At 37.0% G+C, this 17,612-nt stretch overlaps 1 protein-coding gene and 1 long non-coding RNA gene across 2 annotated transcripts in view; one reads left to right on the top strand and one right to left on the bottom strand.

Moving 5' to 3' along the window:
- The window catches only part of AGBL3 (AGBL carboxypeptidase 3), a 109,710-nt gene that overhangs the window by 44,076 nt on the left and 48,022 nt on the right, over positions 1 to 17,612 (top strand). The window contains exons 5-11 of the mRNA XM_052638603.1: positions 1,668 to 1,806; positions 2,985 to 3,764; positions 7,303 to 7,465; positions 9,262 to 9,388; positions 10,361 to 10,461; positions 10,671 to 10,783; positions 11,575 to 11,641. Coding sequence (XP_052494563.1) covers positions 1,668 to 1,806; positions 2,985 to 3,764; positions 7,303 to 7,465; positions 9,262 to 9,388; positions 10,361 to 10,461; positions 10,671 to 10,783; positions 11,575 to 11,641 — 1,490 coding nt within the window. The remainder of the gene's footprint in view (positions 1 to 1,667; positions 1,807 to 2,984; positions 3,765 to 7,302; positions 7,466 to 9,261; positions 9,389 to 10,360; positions 10,462 to 10,670; positions 10,784 to 11,574; positions 11,642 to 17,612) is intronic.
- LOC128046496 (uncharacterized) overlaps positions 15,667 to 17,612 on the bottom strand; it is a 59,964-nt gene continuing 58,018 nt past the window's right edge. Inside the window, exon 4 of the long non-coding RNA XR_008199262.1 lies at positions 15,667 to 16,057. This is a non-coding gene — a long non-coding RNA (uncharacterized LOC128046496). The remainder of the gene's footprint in view (positions 16,058 to 17,612) is intronic.

The following is a 17,612-nucleotide window of genomic DNA, read 5'->3' on the forward strand; positions in this document are numbered from 1 at the left end:
TGTGGTTCATATTTTTTTATTTTAAATATTTTTATTTCTTTAAAGATATTGTTCCATTATCTCATGACATCTAAGAAAAAGTCAGACATAATTTATATCATTGTTCCACATTATATATGCTGTGTCTTCTGTCTATGATCTGCCTAGATTTGTTTATCTTTGTATTTATCCTGCTTGGAGTTTGCTGAACATCTTGGATCCATAGTTTAATAGTTCTGCCTATCCAAATTTGAGAAATTTTCAACCATTATTTCTTCACATAATTTCTCCATGATATTCTTTCTTTTCTATCCTTTGGAATTTCAAGTATACGTGTGGTAGATTTCTAGTTATGTTCCACATTCACTGGATCTTTGTTCTTTTTCTTTATCTCTGGTCTTGAGTTTGAATAATTGTATTCATTTGTCTGTAAGTTCACTGAGTCTATTTTTTTTTTTTTTGCAATATTCAATTTCTCTTAACCCCATCTGGTAGGTCTTTCATTTCTGTTATTGTACTTTTTATTTTCAGAATTTTCATTCTTTTTATAGTTTTCTTTTTTTATTAGTTGATCTGTTTACTCGTTATCTTTTCCTTTTAACATAAATTCAGAGTCCTTCTCTGTTAATTGTACCATCTGAGTTATCTTGGGGACTGTTAAATATATAAATATTTATTGGGTCACATTTCCTCATTCTCTGTATGCTTCATAATTTTTTTAATCACATGTGGGAAATTGTGAAAGACATGTTTTCTTTTTTTAAATTGCATTGAATTTTTTTTTCTGGTAGGCAGCTAAATTGCTGACAAATCATTTTGCTCCTTTTAGAATTGGTTTACTTTTTTAATAAAAACAGATCTCTTTTTATTTTGTCCTTCATTCTAGGTCATGACCCTTCTCTTAAATGTGGTTTTTATGCCTAATACTCAACCTTTCTAGAGTCATAGTTAAATGCCTGCAGTGCTCACTGAAGCCTTTCTATTCTGGATAAGTTGGAATTTCAATATATCACAGAATGTTTATCCTCTGCTATCTCAGGAGCACTCTGTCCTGTCTTCCTTAACCTTACTTACCCTGTGCTTTTACAGCCAGGTCTTCAGCCAAGCAACCACCATGTAGACTACTGAAGCCCTCCCCCTATGTAGCTTTCTTCTTCTATTACCTAGGGTGCTAATTTCAGCAGCCCCAGGCAACAGTTGTGCCTCCTCAGCTCAACAAGACTGTTATGCTATCCTTAAGTGCCATCTTTCTAAGAGGTAAAAAGTATTCCCAAGAAATCTAAAGTTAAAACATAAGCTTATTTCATTTTATCTTTTTTCAAGAACTTTATGTAGTTCTAATCTTTGTGTTGTCTGAATGTGTGAAAATGGTTAATTCGTATTTTTTTTTTTTTTTGGTCCAGTTTTATAGTCATTTACAGTGAGAAGACAGTTTCAGGAACAATTACTTCATTATAACCAGAAGTAGAACTCATGTATTCTACTGGGAGAAATACATGAATTTATTTTAGGCATTGCTTTTCTAATCTAAATCAGACTTTCTTATTCCAACATAAACCTATATGTTAGTGTCATATTAAAATTTATAACCCTTAGTGACAGTTCAGTTATACTGTATCTCCAAACTCTATGCAGAATAGCCTATAGACTTTAGATATGGCTTGAACATCTTTATGATCTCTCATCAGCCTACAAAGAGCCGTGTTTTGTGTATTCCCGAGTTGGGGGCAACCGGACACCCTTGAAGCAGCCTGTGGATAACTGTGACGATACTTTGATGTTTGAAGCAAGGTTTGAGAGTGGTAATCTACAGAAGGTAGTCAAAGTGTAGGTTTTAATTATTTTTATTTGAGGAGGTAGACTATCATCTGTTTCCTGTATTAGGTACAGTAGTTTTAGTATCCATTGATGAACTCTAATTCCTTGAAGTATAGATGCTAATTAGAGATTATCATAAGAGGGTAGGTATGGAAGGTTCTGGATTCAAACAATTTTGAGAGCTATGAATTAAAGTTAAGTAGGTTTCCGTAGTGTACATTTTCAGTATGCCAGTATGAACTATTAAACACACATCAACACTGCTTCTCCAACTTTTTAATGGAATAGGTCTTCAGATGAGTGTTCTATAAAACATGCTTGGGAATATGCATACAATTCAGGGATATATATATTTTTAATTTTATGAAAAATTTTAAACATACACTGAAGTACAGAGCATAATACAGTTCTACATATACTCATTACCTAGATTCAACAGCCGTAAGGGTTTGCAACATTCATTTCACCAATGCACACAAACACATATACACACATAATAAGTGCATAATGCTGATAGAATAGGAAGTTACTTGGTAAAGAAAAAAGTCACAACTAACCAGGTGAAATTGTTGTATATTTAAGTAATGTACTAATGAAGTTATATTCGCTTTTATTTAAATATCTTCAATGATTAAGTATGGGGAATGCAAATAGTTATCAAATATAGTTCCTGTCCTCTCAAAGAGTTTAAAATTGTATAATTCATATGCTCATAGTAATTTATATATGTTTTTAACCTTTGTTAGTGATATGTATTTCAGATCTCTAGAGTTAGAATCTAATATAAAACAAATATGTGTCTGAGGTAAAAAAAAAAGACACTGGACTTTAATTCTTAAAAACTTAAGAACTCTTTAATCACTTCTTTTTTGGAAACATAACTGGGTTGAAATATATAATTTTTTGTCAAATGCCCATTTTTTAAATGTGCTCTCTTGAATTACAAAGGGATAAAAAGGCTTCAGAATTAGCACAGAATCAGTTTCACATCCAGTTAAAAGAGAAAATTTCAAAACGTTGATCTTTTGCCATTACTTGATATTAGATACTGCTTAATAAACAGTTTCCCAAATAAAAAGCTTTCCATGAATAGGTAGATATACATTTATTATTACTTTTATTATTTAAACTTGAATGTCATTTTTACATTTTTATGTCTCCCTCCCCTTCCTTTTTTTGTGTATTAGGGCAGAATATGAATATCAGCTGACTGTGCGACCTGACCTGTTCACAAATAAACACACCCAGTGGTACTATTTCCAAGTCACTAATACTCAAGCAGGAATAGTCTACAGATTCACTATTATCAATTTCACCAAGCCTGCTAGTCTTTATAATCGGGGTATGCGCCCACTGTTTTATTCTGAGAAAGAGGCCAGCGCTCATCATATTGGCTGGCAGAGAATAGGAGACCAAATCAAGTATTATAGAAACAACCAGGGGCAAGATAGGCACCATCATTTTTCACTTACATGGACATTTCAATTTCCACACAGTAAAGATACCTGCTACTTTGCTCACTGCTATCCGTACACTTACACAAACCTGCAAGAATACCTGTCTGGCATCAATAATGACCCAGTACGGTCAAAGTTTTGTAAAATACGTGTCTTGTGCCACACAATTGCTAGGAACATGGTGTATATTTTAACAATTACTACCCCCTTGAAGAACAGTGAGTCAAGAAAGCGGAAGGCCGTGATTCTGACTGCAAGGGTACATCCAGGAGAAACCAACAGCTCTTGGATCATGAAAGGCTTCCTAGATTATATTTTAGGAAACTCAAGTGATGCAAAGTTGCTTCGGGACACGTTCGTCTTCAAGGTGGTACCCATGCTGAATCCAGATGGTGTGATTGTAGGAAATTATCGGTGTTCCTTAGCTGGACGGGATTTAAACCGTAACTATACATCTCTCCTGAAGGAATCATTTCCTTCTGTCTGGTATACCCGGAACATGATCCGGAGGTAAAATAAGCCTCAAATTACCCTCTGCTTATTTAGTAAACTTGATAGTAAGAATTTTGCTCCCACAATCCCACTTACTTTACTCTTAACTGTCCTTAAGATAGTTTAACTATAGCTACTTAATTTTTCCCCTCATTCTTCCCAACTCTGCTTCTATACCTTTCTGGCATTATGCCACTACATTCACTAGCCTTCTTGTAAATAATAGCATTTTAATAGGTTAGTGAAACTTAAATTTGCCTGTCCTAAATTTGGTTTCTTCCTAAAGCTAATGTTTCTTTTGGAATCCTTGAGAATCCCTCATTAATTACATCTAGAAAATTAATTACATCTAGAGTCTTTGAGTACTGCGTTAACCACACATTGCTCTGTGATGAGTCTGTTAGGATGATGATAAGTTGCATACTTACTTAAGCTTTCATGAATAGTCTTGTTTGCCCCTAGGGAAAAAGTGAACAGCTTTAAATTTTCTAAAGAATCAGAACAGTAAAATGCATGTAATATTTAAAGACTTGTTGGATTACTGGGTGAATTCTTTAATAGATTCAAGTAATAACAATCAGAAACAGCGTTGCTAGAGTAGAAAGATTTATTGGAGTGAAACAATACCCATTCCAAGTCCAAAGCCTCTTAACCTTTTTGGTTAAGAACGTGGAGACTGAAATGAAAACATATCAGATGGGAATCCCTGCTCTATCATTTGCTAACTGTGTGATCTTGAGCAGTTTAAAAACAAACCCAAACCCCCATTTCCTCATCTATTTGTAAAGTGGGAATAGTAATACTTCCCTCACAGACAGGAGGATTAAATGAGATTATTACTAAAGTGCCCAGAATAAAGTGTCCAATATTACTGGAATATTGGAAGTTCTAAATGTATTCAGTGTTTCCTCAAATGTAAAAAGAAAAGGATTTAGTGAATTAGATGTAGATGTAAAAACTCTCTGTAAATTTTTAGGACTGTTCAAATGTTACATTGATAGGTGCTGTTACAGAGTGTCTGCATCCTCACCCGGCATCACCAGGGCCCCTAGTGCAAGCGCCAGAGCCCTGATTCAAGGAGGCCTGCCTCAGGGACACCTCCAGTCCCTGAGAGGAGCCGACAGGCTTCCAGAGCTCCCAGCGTGGCTCCAGTTGCCTGAGTTCAGCCTCTGCTTTCATGTTAATCCTTTCATCTTAGACACATGGAGAGTGAAATGCAGATCCCCACAAAAGGAATGAAAACCCTGCTTTTATACCCCTCACAGATGTGGACTTCAGGATTCTCGGAAGTTACTTGGGAAATATTTAAGGGATAAAGAATAACCCGTGACTGACTTAGTTTCCTGGGGATGACAGACAAAAGAGCTGAGTAAAGCCAATGTGATATCTTATATTGGATTCTGGGACAGAAAAAGGACATTATTGGGAAAATTCGTGAAATCCAAATAAGGTTGGGAGTTTAACAGTAATGTACCAATGTTGGTTCCCTGTTCCTGCTGCTGCTAAGTCGCTTTAGTCGTGTCCGACTCTGTGCAACCCCAGAGACAGCAGCCCACCAGGCTCCCCCATCCCTGGGGTTCTCCAGGCAAGAACACTGGAGTGGGTTGTTGGTTCCCTAGTTTTGGACAATATTTCGTGGTTATGTTAACATTAGGGGAAAATGGACCGAGGGGTAGCTATATGGACACTGTCAACTATTTTTGGCAATTTTATGTAAATCTGAGTTTATTCCAGAATTTAAAGTTTATTTTTAATAGAAAGGGAACTTTTAGAGCCCATTTGAGTATTTATAATGTCTCCTTAATGCTCTTTGACATTAAGGGTGCCTGGCCCAACACAAGATGGATTACAGCCAAAGCCCCTTGGCTTGTCTCTGTGAAAGATGTTTATCTTAGTTCTTCTTAAATTGTCTCATAAAGAAGCTTAAGGCAGGAATCTATTCAGTAAGTTTCAGAAAGACTTCCAAGAAAAAGAACTACCTTAATGCAATTAATCATAGGCAGTAAATAGAATAAAAGACAGTCACATATGTGTGGAAAGGTGAGCAGCTGTAAGTATGCCTAAGATTAAATATATTTAGAGTATTTTAAAATAATAGATTTTAGTATAAGATACTTAGTATATCTTAACTGTGGGTAAGAAAAAAATCCCAATTGTTTCTAAAGGGATTCAGTGTAAGATGAGAGACCCTGTTACCTTGTTTCACTTCAAAAGTAGTAATATTTCCTTGGGATTTAATTACTTAGAGTTTCTTTTGACTCACTTAAAAGAAACCAGATGTTCATTAAAACTGGGGAAATGATTTTAAAATGTATAGTTTTATAATCTAATTCTAAAAACTTGCAATGATCATTTGATGGCTTTATGTCAATCTTATGTTATCAGAATTTATTGGTCATCAAATGAAAAAGGGCAATAAACTAATATATGTAACAGATTTCACTTTGGAATTGCACTATAGTTTAAAAAAGTACTGTTTTGAATAAAAGCTACACTTTGAATATTTTGATTTTAAGATTTAATATTATAAAAGTAGTACATTTCATATTAGTACAAATTGTTCACATTTGTATTTATCCTTCCAGAGATAACAAACCGTGTATGTAATTTCAGTTATTTGAGTAGCTATATGAAGTTTGGAAATATGAAAAGGCAGAAATGCCCATAATCCTTTCACCTTTTGAAAGCCTACTAGTTATTTTCATCAACCAGTTTTGAGGGGCTTATTTTTTATTACTTTTAATATTCACTGAATGCCTAAATTATACAGGCTAAAAGAATTGTGCTCTTGAGAAGTGATTTCTGTAAATTATTAGAAATTTACCAGAAAAATAATTCAAACTTTGGTACCATTTTTCTCAAAATGGTATTTATTCACCACATTACTCAAAGGGTAAATGTTAACTGGCTTCAGCATCGAGTCATCAGGCACAAGTTTTAACATATTTGGGTACTTGTATGCATTGCACTGTTTTAGAGATTTTGAAGCATTCCCTCTCTATAATGAGATTAACTATGGAAAATCTAAAAATCTATTTAGGTAAGTGTCAGGTAAATGGCAACAATATTAAATACTACAGGAGTTCAAAGAAAAGAAAAATTTGGTGGGGATCTTCACTAGTTAGAGAGGAAGTGCGAGCTGAGGTCAGTGTTGATGGATAAGGGGTAGTATCTGCATTTACAAAGATGAAGAAGGAAGGTATTTCAGTCAGAAAGAATCTAAGAGCTAATGGGCAAAGATACGAGTGAGTTGTTTTCAGTGTACAACAAAAAACAACCAAAAAGCAGAGAAATCTTGTTGGAGAAAGTTTTGGAAATAAGGTAAATTTTGTCTTTATAGTGGAAGGCTAAAGAATTTGTATTTTATATACAATTAATAGCTTATTGTAGGTGTTAAAAAATTATATATTAATAATATTCAGTAGAAGAAAAGAAATTGAAAACTAGGATATAAGGAAATGCAATTTGGATGTTAGACTTGTTAATGCATAATTACAACCACAGAAGAAAAATGCAGAGATAAAATGCAATAACTTGTTCTTTTTCTTCTTGGTAGATTGATGGAGAAACGAGAGGTTATTTTGTATTGTGACCTTCATGGCCATAGCAAGAAAGAGAACATATTCATGTATGGCTGTGATGGTAGTGATAGATGTAAAGCATTATACTTACAGCAACGAATCTTTCCACTTATGCTGAGCAAAAATTGTCCAGATAAAGTAAGCTCCTTTAAGATTTTGACTTTTCCTTTATTACATATTGTCCATGCAGGACAGCTGAATGGATAGGCTTATTCAGTAAACTGCTTTTTTATTTAGTTTTTTTGACTGGTTTATACAGTTGACCATAGAAAGCAATGATGTGAAATGTTTAATAACCAGTAATTTGAAATATAAGGGGAAAGCGCCCACTAGCCTACCACCACACTTGATAAAAGATTTGATTGTTTTTCTCTTAAGGTCACGAACAAGGCAAGATATCCACTCTTACCCCTTCAATTCAGCCTTACACTGGAGGTTCTAACAAGTACAGTAAGGGGAGAAAATAAAAAATAAAAGGCAGACTAGAAAGGAAAGGCAGATGTGATTGTCTTCATAGAAAATCCATGCAGTCCACAAGAACTATAACTGAGTGAGTTTAGCAGTGTCATAGGATACAGGGTGTAGTTCTCTATACTCACAGTGAACAACTGGAAACCAAAATTTAAAACAAAACCATTTACCATAGCTCCAAAACAAGGGAGTTTTTAAGAGGTGATGGAATTGTTCTATATTCTAATTTGTGGTAGTATTTTATCGACTGAAAAAAAAGCACAACGTGAAAGTTGTGAGTAAGTTTTATTTGGGGCAATATGAGGACTGTAGCCTGGGAGACAGCACATCAGATAGCTCTGAGAAACTGTTCCAAAGAGGTAGCGGGAAAGGACACATATATATGTGATTTTGGTAAAGGGGAAGTACATGCAGTCAAGCACATATTTGTAGAAAGTTTCTGCTGGTCTTGTGAGGTTTCTGCTAGTCTCGAGAAACAGTTGTCACCATGAAGGATCTTAGTGCTTTTCTAGATATGAGGAGATAAAAGAACTGGGCTCGTAAAACCAGCTCCTGGCGGTATCTAACTATCTAAAGACCTGTCCTGCCAGTTTCCCATAGCATAGAGTGTCTCATTCCTGCTTTCCACCCTGAACTCCTTCAGGGGGGAGTACTGGAGGTCAGCAGCTGCTGTGGAACATGACCTAATCCTTATAGAGGTAGATGGCAGACACCCATGGCAAGTGCCAATTTGTTGACAGTTTTTACAAACCTTTACATGTATTAGGGCTTTCTTAGTGGCTCAGTGGTAAAGAACCCACCTGCCAATGCAGGAGATGCAAGTTCGATCCCTGGGTTGGGAAGATTTCCTGGAGAAGGAAATGGCAACCCACTGGTAAATCCCATGGACAGAGGAACCTGGTGGACTACAATCTGTGGGGTCACAGAAGAGTTAGACCTAGTGACTAAACAACAACATACGTGTGTTAACATTCACAGGATGGAACACAGTAAATTTTTTCCATTGTAATTAAATTAGAAAAACTCATTGTAGATACCGATGTTATAACAATCTTTCAGGATAATTTTCAAATTATCTTTCATGTGATAACAAAGCATCAGTATCTAAAAATCTACAACACTGATCTTCATTCTTAAATATATTTAGACTCCTTCTTGTAACAAAGTCAACACTATCAAGAATTAGTCAACTGGGTTTTGAATGCATATGTTTTATATATACATATATAAAGGAAAATTTATTTCAGAATTCAAGCCTATAATTCTCAGAAATGTAAATATGTCATCCTTAAAATGAGCTATTTCCACTAATCAGGAAATAAAACAGCTCCAGAAGCTTTTATTTTAGCTTTAGAGAGAATTATGCCTTTACACACCTACTTTCTCATTTCTAACCCTACTTCCTATGACAGACATTGTGATTAGAAAAGCAGTGGGTCTCATTTTTATTTGCTTCTTTTCAGTTTTCATTCTCATCCTGCAAGTTTAATATTCAAAAGAGCAAAGAGGGAACAGGAAGGGTGGTGATGTGGAAAATGGGGATCAGGAACAGCTTCACCATGGAGGCCACTTTTTGTGGATCTACTCTGGGTAAGACTGAGGGCCCCCATTCAAGACTGTCAGAGAGTTAAACCAAAGGAACACATTCAATGTAAGATTCATAGTGTTTGACAACTGGATAATGAGCACTTTCTTCCTACTTAGATATATACCAGTAATCTAATCAATTCTATAAATAGGATGAATAAACAGATGCCTACTGTATGTATCTCGATCACATCATTTTCCTTTGTTTAGAAAAAGAAGTTTTAGCACATATATAGTATACCTAAGTGGTGGTTTCGTGATCTGATCTTTAATTGCTTGTTTGGGGTTTTTCTTTCAGAAGAGTTCCTACGACTGTAATGATTTCAAGAAAAAGCAATGCTCATAATTAAAATATCAGAATAGAAATATCTTTAGTAGATTTGCTCTTTTTAAGACAAAGTGGACTGGGCTTTTTTTTTTTTTTTAATTGGTTCCTTGAAGTAAAATAAAACGTGTGCTCCATTTGAGGAAGCTTTTAGTCACATTTAACATATCCTTAGAATGCCTCATATTAGGGTAACTCACATTATTAGAAAATGTATACTCAAAGGAAAGTGACAGAAATCCAGACATATTACTTCTGGCTAATTTTTAAGCACCTTGAAATTGATATAACACTGTTAATGATGATGAAAACATTAAATATTTATGCAGGTTTTTTCTCTAAGTGATGATTAGGGTGCTTATAACTGGTAACCAAGTAGTCCATAACTTTCTGACTGAATTTTCTTCTGCTTTGCAACACAGATTAATCTGTGTTCATTTAAATGTCACCTTTGGTCCAGGTGGTGGAGAGGGAACAAGGGAAAACAGTTAGTTGTTTAATGACCTGCCCCAGTGTAGAAGATCCAGAGGACAGAACACGGAATCATATCAGGTGTTTTGTTTATACTCTGTTTTGCAACTTAGGCCTTCCCGCTAAGAAAAAAATGTTTAACTCACCATCAAGGGTGGATAAACTTATTGATGTTTTAGGTAATAAAAGAGGCACTCATTTCAACACGAAAGACCTGGAGTCAATGGGATATCACTTTTGTGACTCTCTCTTGGACTACTGTGATCCAGACCGAACCAAGGTAATTAAAGTCCATTTGTTCATACATCAGACTCTAGACACCCAGATAACATCACCTGCCTTTGGGCCTGCAGCAGTTTGTTCCTTCTAACATCCTGACTGTTCATTCAGTGTTTTGTTGTACTTGATGTTCCAGATGTCTATAAATATTCAGTTACTTTAATTAGGAAACAGTTATTTATAATTAACTTACCTATCATTGTCCCCTAGTATTATCAGTGCCTGAAAGAATTAGAAGAAATGGAGAAACATATAAGCTTGGAAAAAGTCATTGATGATTCAGATACTTCTCTGAAAGAAATTACATTGGATCTAGAGACTAGGTAGGTCAAGATAGTGAAAGTAATGTAATTTGCGGTGTTATTCCACCATGCTCTCTAGTGGTTAGGGTTCCACTCTCTCACCACCACGACCAGGGTTCCATTCCTGGTTAGGGAAGGCCTGTTATAACAATTGGAGGATGTAATTGTCAGGCTGTACTGAAAATCCTGGCTAGAAATGGAGGAAAATTTTCCCCATGCACATTACTTCAGCCAGACTTCATCAAGACTTCATTTATTCAAATGATACTGAGTACCCACTATGTACTATATGTGAAAGACATACTCAGATTGTTTTTAATGCTGTCATTACCCACAGAGAATTGACACATTTATAGAGACACCATATAAATAATCTAAGTTAGTGAATGATAAGTGCAAAATTTAATGCCAAGGGAATGTTACTGGAAGAAGGAAGGTACTAATTTTAGTGCAGTTCCTATAGGAAAAGCAGAACAAATGTTTGATTCTTAACCTTTATAAGTTTTCAGACTTTGAGTTAGTGCCCCTGTAACCTCCAACACTGACTCACAAGTTTGTTTGCAGATAGAGTATCATTTTGAACTCATGGATTTGTTTATATTTGACATGATCCAATCAATTTCAGTCATCATTCCTCTAATACTCTCTTCTAATGCCTAGAACTATCAAACATCTACACCACCTTTGTAAACATCCTTTTTATAACTAGAACTATTTCTGCTGTTCCAATAACATAATAAAGTAAAAGTAACAGTTGAAATTTTAAAACACCACCAGAACATTATGTAAAGTAATTTATTATTTTTTTGTAGTAGCCATGCCTCTGACAGTTCAGAATCCAATGACTCTCAGACTGATCTTCTCAAGTTAAATTCTCAGGTAAAATTGAAAATTTATGCCTATGATATGGATATGCCAAATAGGTACTCTTCTTACTATGACTAACAACCAGGCAAAAAAAAAAAGAGTCTGCAGTTGTGTAAATTATTGTATAGCATAATTGTTATTTTCTTATTATGTACCATATCCTTAAATTATAGAATTTTCTAATCTTAGAGTTTTTTAATACCCTTGTTTTATTGATGAGAACAATTAAGATCCAGAGAGATTAAATTACTTTTCAAAAGCCACACTACTTGTTAATAAGAGTTGGTAGCATAACATACATTGCCTGACTGTTAGTCCTATATTTATTTATTTATTTATTTAACAACTATATACTGACCTCTGACTTCATGCTTGGGAATAGATCAATGAACAAAATTTAAAAAAAAAAATCCTTCCCATCATAGCTTATATTCTAGTTGGTAAGTAAAATGTGAAAGTCACTCAGTCCTGTCTGACTCTTTCCATGGAGTTCTCCAGGCCAGAATACTGGAGTGGGTAGCTTTTTCTCTTCTCCAGCGAATCTTCCCAAGCCAGGAATCAAACTAGGCTCTCCTGCATTCCAAGTGGATTCTTTACCAACTGAGCAAGTAAAATGTATGATGTGTTAGATGATGAGGAGTGCCTAAGGAGGAAATTAGAGTAGGAGGAGGATTAGGGAATTTAGGTGGTATTGTGTAATGAATGTTTGTGCCCCACCACTGAATACACATGTTGAAACTCTAACCCCCAATGTGATGGTATTAAGAGGTGACTAAGACAAGCTTGAACTGAAGGGGATGGAGACATAGAATAAAAGGAAGGCTATCAGAACTTCTTGAATTTTACAGTATGGCTTCAATACTACAGAGCTCTGTAGCTGAGAAACATGTAATGTTCTTCAACGCGAGTTTTACGGGTGTTTTGTTTTTTATTGAAGTATAGTTGATGTACAAAGTTACAGGTATACAGTATAGTGATCCACGATTTTTAAAGGTTACACTCCATTTACAGTTATAAAATATTGGTTATATTCCCATGTTGTACAATTATCCTTGTAGCTTATTTTATACATAATAGTTTGTACCTCTTAATCCCCTATCCCTGTATTCTCCCTGTTCCCTTCTCTCTCCCCACTGGTAACCACTTGTTTGTTCTGTATATTTGTGAGTCTGTTTCTTTTTTGTTACATTCACTAGAATATATTCAGTATTTTCACATTTTTTTAGATTCACATACAAGTAATGTCATTCAGTATTTGTTTTTCTCTGACTTATTTCACTCAGTATAATACCCTTCAAGTTCATCCATGTTGCTGCAAATGACAAAATTCCGTTCTTTTTTATGGCTGAGTAGTATTCCATGCACACGCTTGCACACACATATACACACAGACACACAAACACACATACCACATTTTCTTTACCCATTCATCTGTTAATGGACACTTGATTGTTTCTATGTCTTGCTAACTGTAAATAATGTTGCCGTGAATATTGGAAAGATTGTTATCTTTTCAAACGAGTGCTTTTTTTTTTTTTTCCCCCAGATATATACCCAGGAGTGAAACTGCTGGGTCATGGGGTAGTTCTATTTTTGGGAAACCTCCATACTGTTTTCTGTAGTGGATGCACAAATGTACATTCCTACCAGTAGTGTATGAGAGTTCCCTTTTCTCTACAACCTCGCCATCATTTGTTATTTGTGTTTTTGATGATAGCCACTCTGACAGGTGTGAGGTTGATATTTCATTGTGGTTTCCCTGATGATTAGCTATGTTAAGCATCTTTTCATGTGGTTGTTGGCCATCTGCATTTTCTCTTTGGAAAAATGTTTATTCAGTTCTTCTGCACATTTTTAAAACTGGGTTGTTTTTTGATATTGATGGCAACCCACTCCAGTATCCTTGCCTGGAAAATCTCACGGACAGAGGAGCCTGGAGGGCTGCGGTCCATGGGGTCACAAAGAGTCAGGCACGACTGACAGACTAACACTTATATGGCAGTTTATATATGTTGAATATTAACCCTTATCAATTACATCATTTGTAAAATATTTTCTCCCACTCAGTAGGTGGTTGTTTTTTCATTTGGTTTTTGCTTTCCTTTGCTGTGCAAATGATTTGAATTAGATCCCATTTATTATTATTTCCTTCCCTGGTGGCTCAGAGGTTAAAGTGTCTGCCTACAATGCGGGAGACCTGGGTTCAATCCCTGGGTCGGGAAGATCCTCTGGAGAAGGAAATGGCAACCCACTCCAGTAACCTTGCCTGGAAAAGCCCGTGGACAGAGGAGTGTGGTAGATTACAGTCCATGGGGTCGCAAAGAGTCGGACACGACTGAGCGACTTCACTTTCACTTTCACTTTGCTTTAGGAGATAGATATAAAAAATATTGGTACAATTTATGTCAGACTGTCCTGCCTATGCCTTCCTCTAGGAGTTTTATGATTTCTGGTCTTATACTTAGGTCTGTAATCCATTTTTAGTTTATTTTTGTATGTGGTGTTAGCTAATGTTCTGATTTCATTCTTTTACGTGTAGCTGTCCAGTTTTCCCACCCCTGCCTTCGGAAGAGACTCTTTTTTCCATTGCATATTCTTGCCCCCTTTGTTATAGATTAGTTGACCATACATGTGTGGGTTTATTTCTGGGCTCTATTTTGTTCCATGGTCTTTGTATTTATTTCTGTGCTAGTACCATATTTTGATTACTAAAGCTTTGTAGTATAGTCTGAAGTCAGGGAGCATGATTCCTTCAGCTCTTTTTCCTCTTTCTCAAGATTGTTTTGGCTATTCAGGGTCTTCCGTGTTTGCATAAAAATTTTTTAATTATTCTAGTTCTGTGAAAAGTGCCATTGGTATTTTGATAGTGATTGCATTGAATCTGTAGTTTGCCATGGATAGTTATGGTCATGTTAACAATATTAATTCTTCTAATCCAAGAACACAGTGGATCTTTCCAACGGTTTGTGTCAGCAAGATAAGTTTTTAAAAGCCCCAAAGGGACTAAGAGATCATCAGGGATGCTAATGCTTAGGTTTTAACAGTGCAGATGGCTTCCACTGAAGGACATGGAGGTAGGCTGTCTGGAGCTGTGCACTGTGGTGTCGACAGAGTACTGACCAAGAGCCAGGCATGAGTGGCAGCCTGCCAAGCTGCTGGATGATACTGCCACCCCAGTGGGTCCAGAAGGCAGATCACGGAGGCACGAGGATTATTCATGACTATGAAGATCCCATTGAATCTGCTTTACTAGGTTTTGTGCTTGCTTGGGACCCATCACCTCATCCTTCTTTGCTTTTTCTCCCTTTTACAATGGGAATGTCTATCCTATGCCTGTCCCTCGGTGGTACTTTGGAAGCACATAACTTGGTCATGGTTTCACAACTGGACAGGAAATTCACCTTAGGATGAATTGTATTTTGTGTTTCATCCATATCTGATTTAGATGATATTTAGCTAGGACTTTGGAGTTTAGAGTTGATACTGGAATGAGTTAAGACATTAGGAGTTATTGGGATGGAACGAATGAACTTTGCTTTTGAGAAGCTTGTCAATGTGGGAGGTGTAGGGGTGGAATGGCCTGGATACTTCTGTCTCCCAGAAGTCATATGTTGACATTATAATGTGCAGTATATTATGGTACTAGAAGGTGGGGCTTTTGAAGGTTGATTATGTCGTGAGGGCCGAGCCATCTGAATGGGATTAGCGCCTTGTAAAAGAGGGCCCAGAGAGATCCCTAGCCTTTTCTGCCTTGTTAGGATGCAACAGACAGTCCATAAACCAAAAAGAAGCTCTCACCAGACTATACCACATCCTCATCTCAACCTTCCAGCCTCAGAAATATGAGAAATAAATTTCCTTTTTTTATTAGACACCCAGTCTATGGTAACTGTTTTGTTAGAGCAGGTGAATGGACCAAGACAGATATTGTATTCATTTCCTCTTGCTTAGTAACTAATTACCCCAAACCTCTGCAACTTAAAATGACAAACATTTATTATCACACAGTTTCTGCGGATCAGAATCCAGGAGTGACTTATCTGGGTTCCTAAGTTCTCTGAAAAGACTGCAGTGAAGGTATTGGTAAGGCTGTGGAATCATGAAGGCTTGACTGAGGAAGGATCCATTTCTCGAGTTCACTTACATGGTTGGTGATAAGATTCAGTTCCTCACAGGCTGCTGAGCTGAGGGACTCAGTTCCTTGTTGGCCGAGGGCTGAAGTCTCCCTTGGTTCCTTACCATGTGTCCTTCTTGTGTGGCAGCTCACAACACGTATCTGGCTTTCATCAGAATGAGCAAGTAAGACAGCAGAAGAGGGCACACGGGCTAGAGGCACAGCCTCCCTGTAGCCTCATCCCAGAAGCAGAATCCCATCACTTTTGCCGTATACCATTCCTTAGAAGGGAGTCACCAGGCTGAGCCCAACACCTAGGACCACAGGAGAGCATGAATGCTAACAGACGGGGATCATCAGAGGTCATCTTAGAGATTGTCTACCACAGATGTGAAAGCCATTAATGTTGATTTGATTTTTGCCTCAAGGCTATATTGAAGCCAACCTACAAATTCTAGAATTTGGGGCTGTTTTCCCTCTCAATTCCATTTTTTTATTCAAGTATTTTTGAGCTGATTTCTTTCTTGTAGCACCTTATCAAATGAAGCTAGCAACCACCAACTCATACCTATAGACTTTCTGCCTCAAAGCCCCTTTGTCCAGTGGCTCGGGTCTGTTTGGCACGTCTTCTCTCACAGAAGCAGTTTCATGAAATGTGCCACCTCTACATAACTTGTGTTTTCTGCCTTCCTATAACCACCTGCTATTTAGTCTCCAAGCCAATGACTGCCACATAGTTTTATTAGGACAGCATCCTACTTTTAGGTATCAGTTCTAAACTATTCATATTTTATTCATTAAAACAATTCTCAGAATGTCAATAGCTTATATTAGCAAATATCTTTTTTCCTGTTTGGGGGTCATCTATGGCTATATTGGACTGACCAGGGATCCACTGAACTCATGTCCAGACTGTGGGCTGATTCAGGTCTGGTCTACATTTCTTCCTTCTCCATAGACACCAGCAGCCAGCTGGGGCATGTTATCTCATGGTAAATCACAAGAGTTCAGGAGGCACGCCAAACCATGCAAGTATGTTTAAAGTTCCCATGTATCATTCCACTGGCTAAGTAAATTACTATGTCCAAATCTAACATCAAGGGAGTAAGGAGAGTAAGACTTTGGGGATGATCTAGGAGGGACCTATTCCTAGACAAGGAGTACTAGAAGTCCAAAGGCCATGAGGAAGGAACGTGTCTGTTATCTTTTGGAAGACCAAGGAAACTAATCTGGGTAGAGAAGATTGAACAAAGAGAACAGGAGTAAGAGAGAGAACGTGAAATAGGTGTTGGACATTGGGGAGCGGGTGGAATAGATCATGTAAAACCTGGCTTAGGACTTCAGGTTTTACTCTTGAGTTTGGAGAGTTTGGGTTAGAGGAGTAACATGATGGACTTTGTATCAGCAAGGTCACTTTGGCTGCTGTGTTGAGAGCATAATGATGAATCATGAGGGGAAACCATTTAAGGGGCTGTTGCAGTTAACCAGGCAAGAAGTGGTAGCTGGACCAGGGTGGTAGCTGTAGAGACGATGAGACATGACCAAATGTTAGATATAATCTGGCAGAGTCTAGAGAATTTGCTGATGGCTTGGGTACAGGTTTGAAAAATACAGAGAGAAAAGGGTCTCCAGAATTCCAGGCCTGAGCAACAAGATGGAGCTTCCACTTAGTGACATGGAGATTTTCTTCTCTGTTGCTGCTGCTGCTACTAAGTCGCTTCAGTCGTGTCTGACTCTGTGAGACCCCATAGACGGAAGCCCACCAGATTCCCCCCTCCCTGGGATTCTCCAGGCAAGAACACTGGAGTGGGTTGCCATTTCCTTCTCCAATGCATGAAAGTGAAAAGTGAAAGGGAAGTCGCTCAGTCA

This window comes from Budorcas taxicolor, chromosome 4 (genome assembly GCF_023091745.1).
Source record: "Budorcas taxicolor isolate Tak-1 chromosome 4, Takin1.1, whole genome shotgun sequence".
Taxonomy (NCBI): Eukaryota; Metazoa; Chordata; class Mammalia; order Artiodactyla; family Bovidae; genus Budorcas; species Budorcas taxicolor.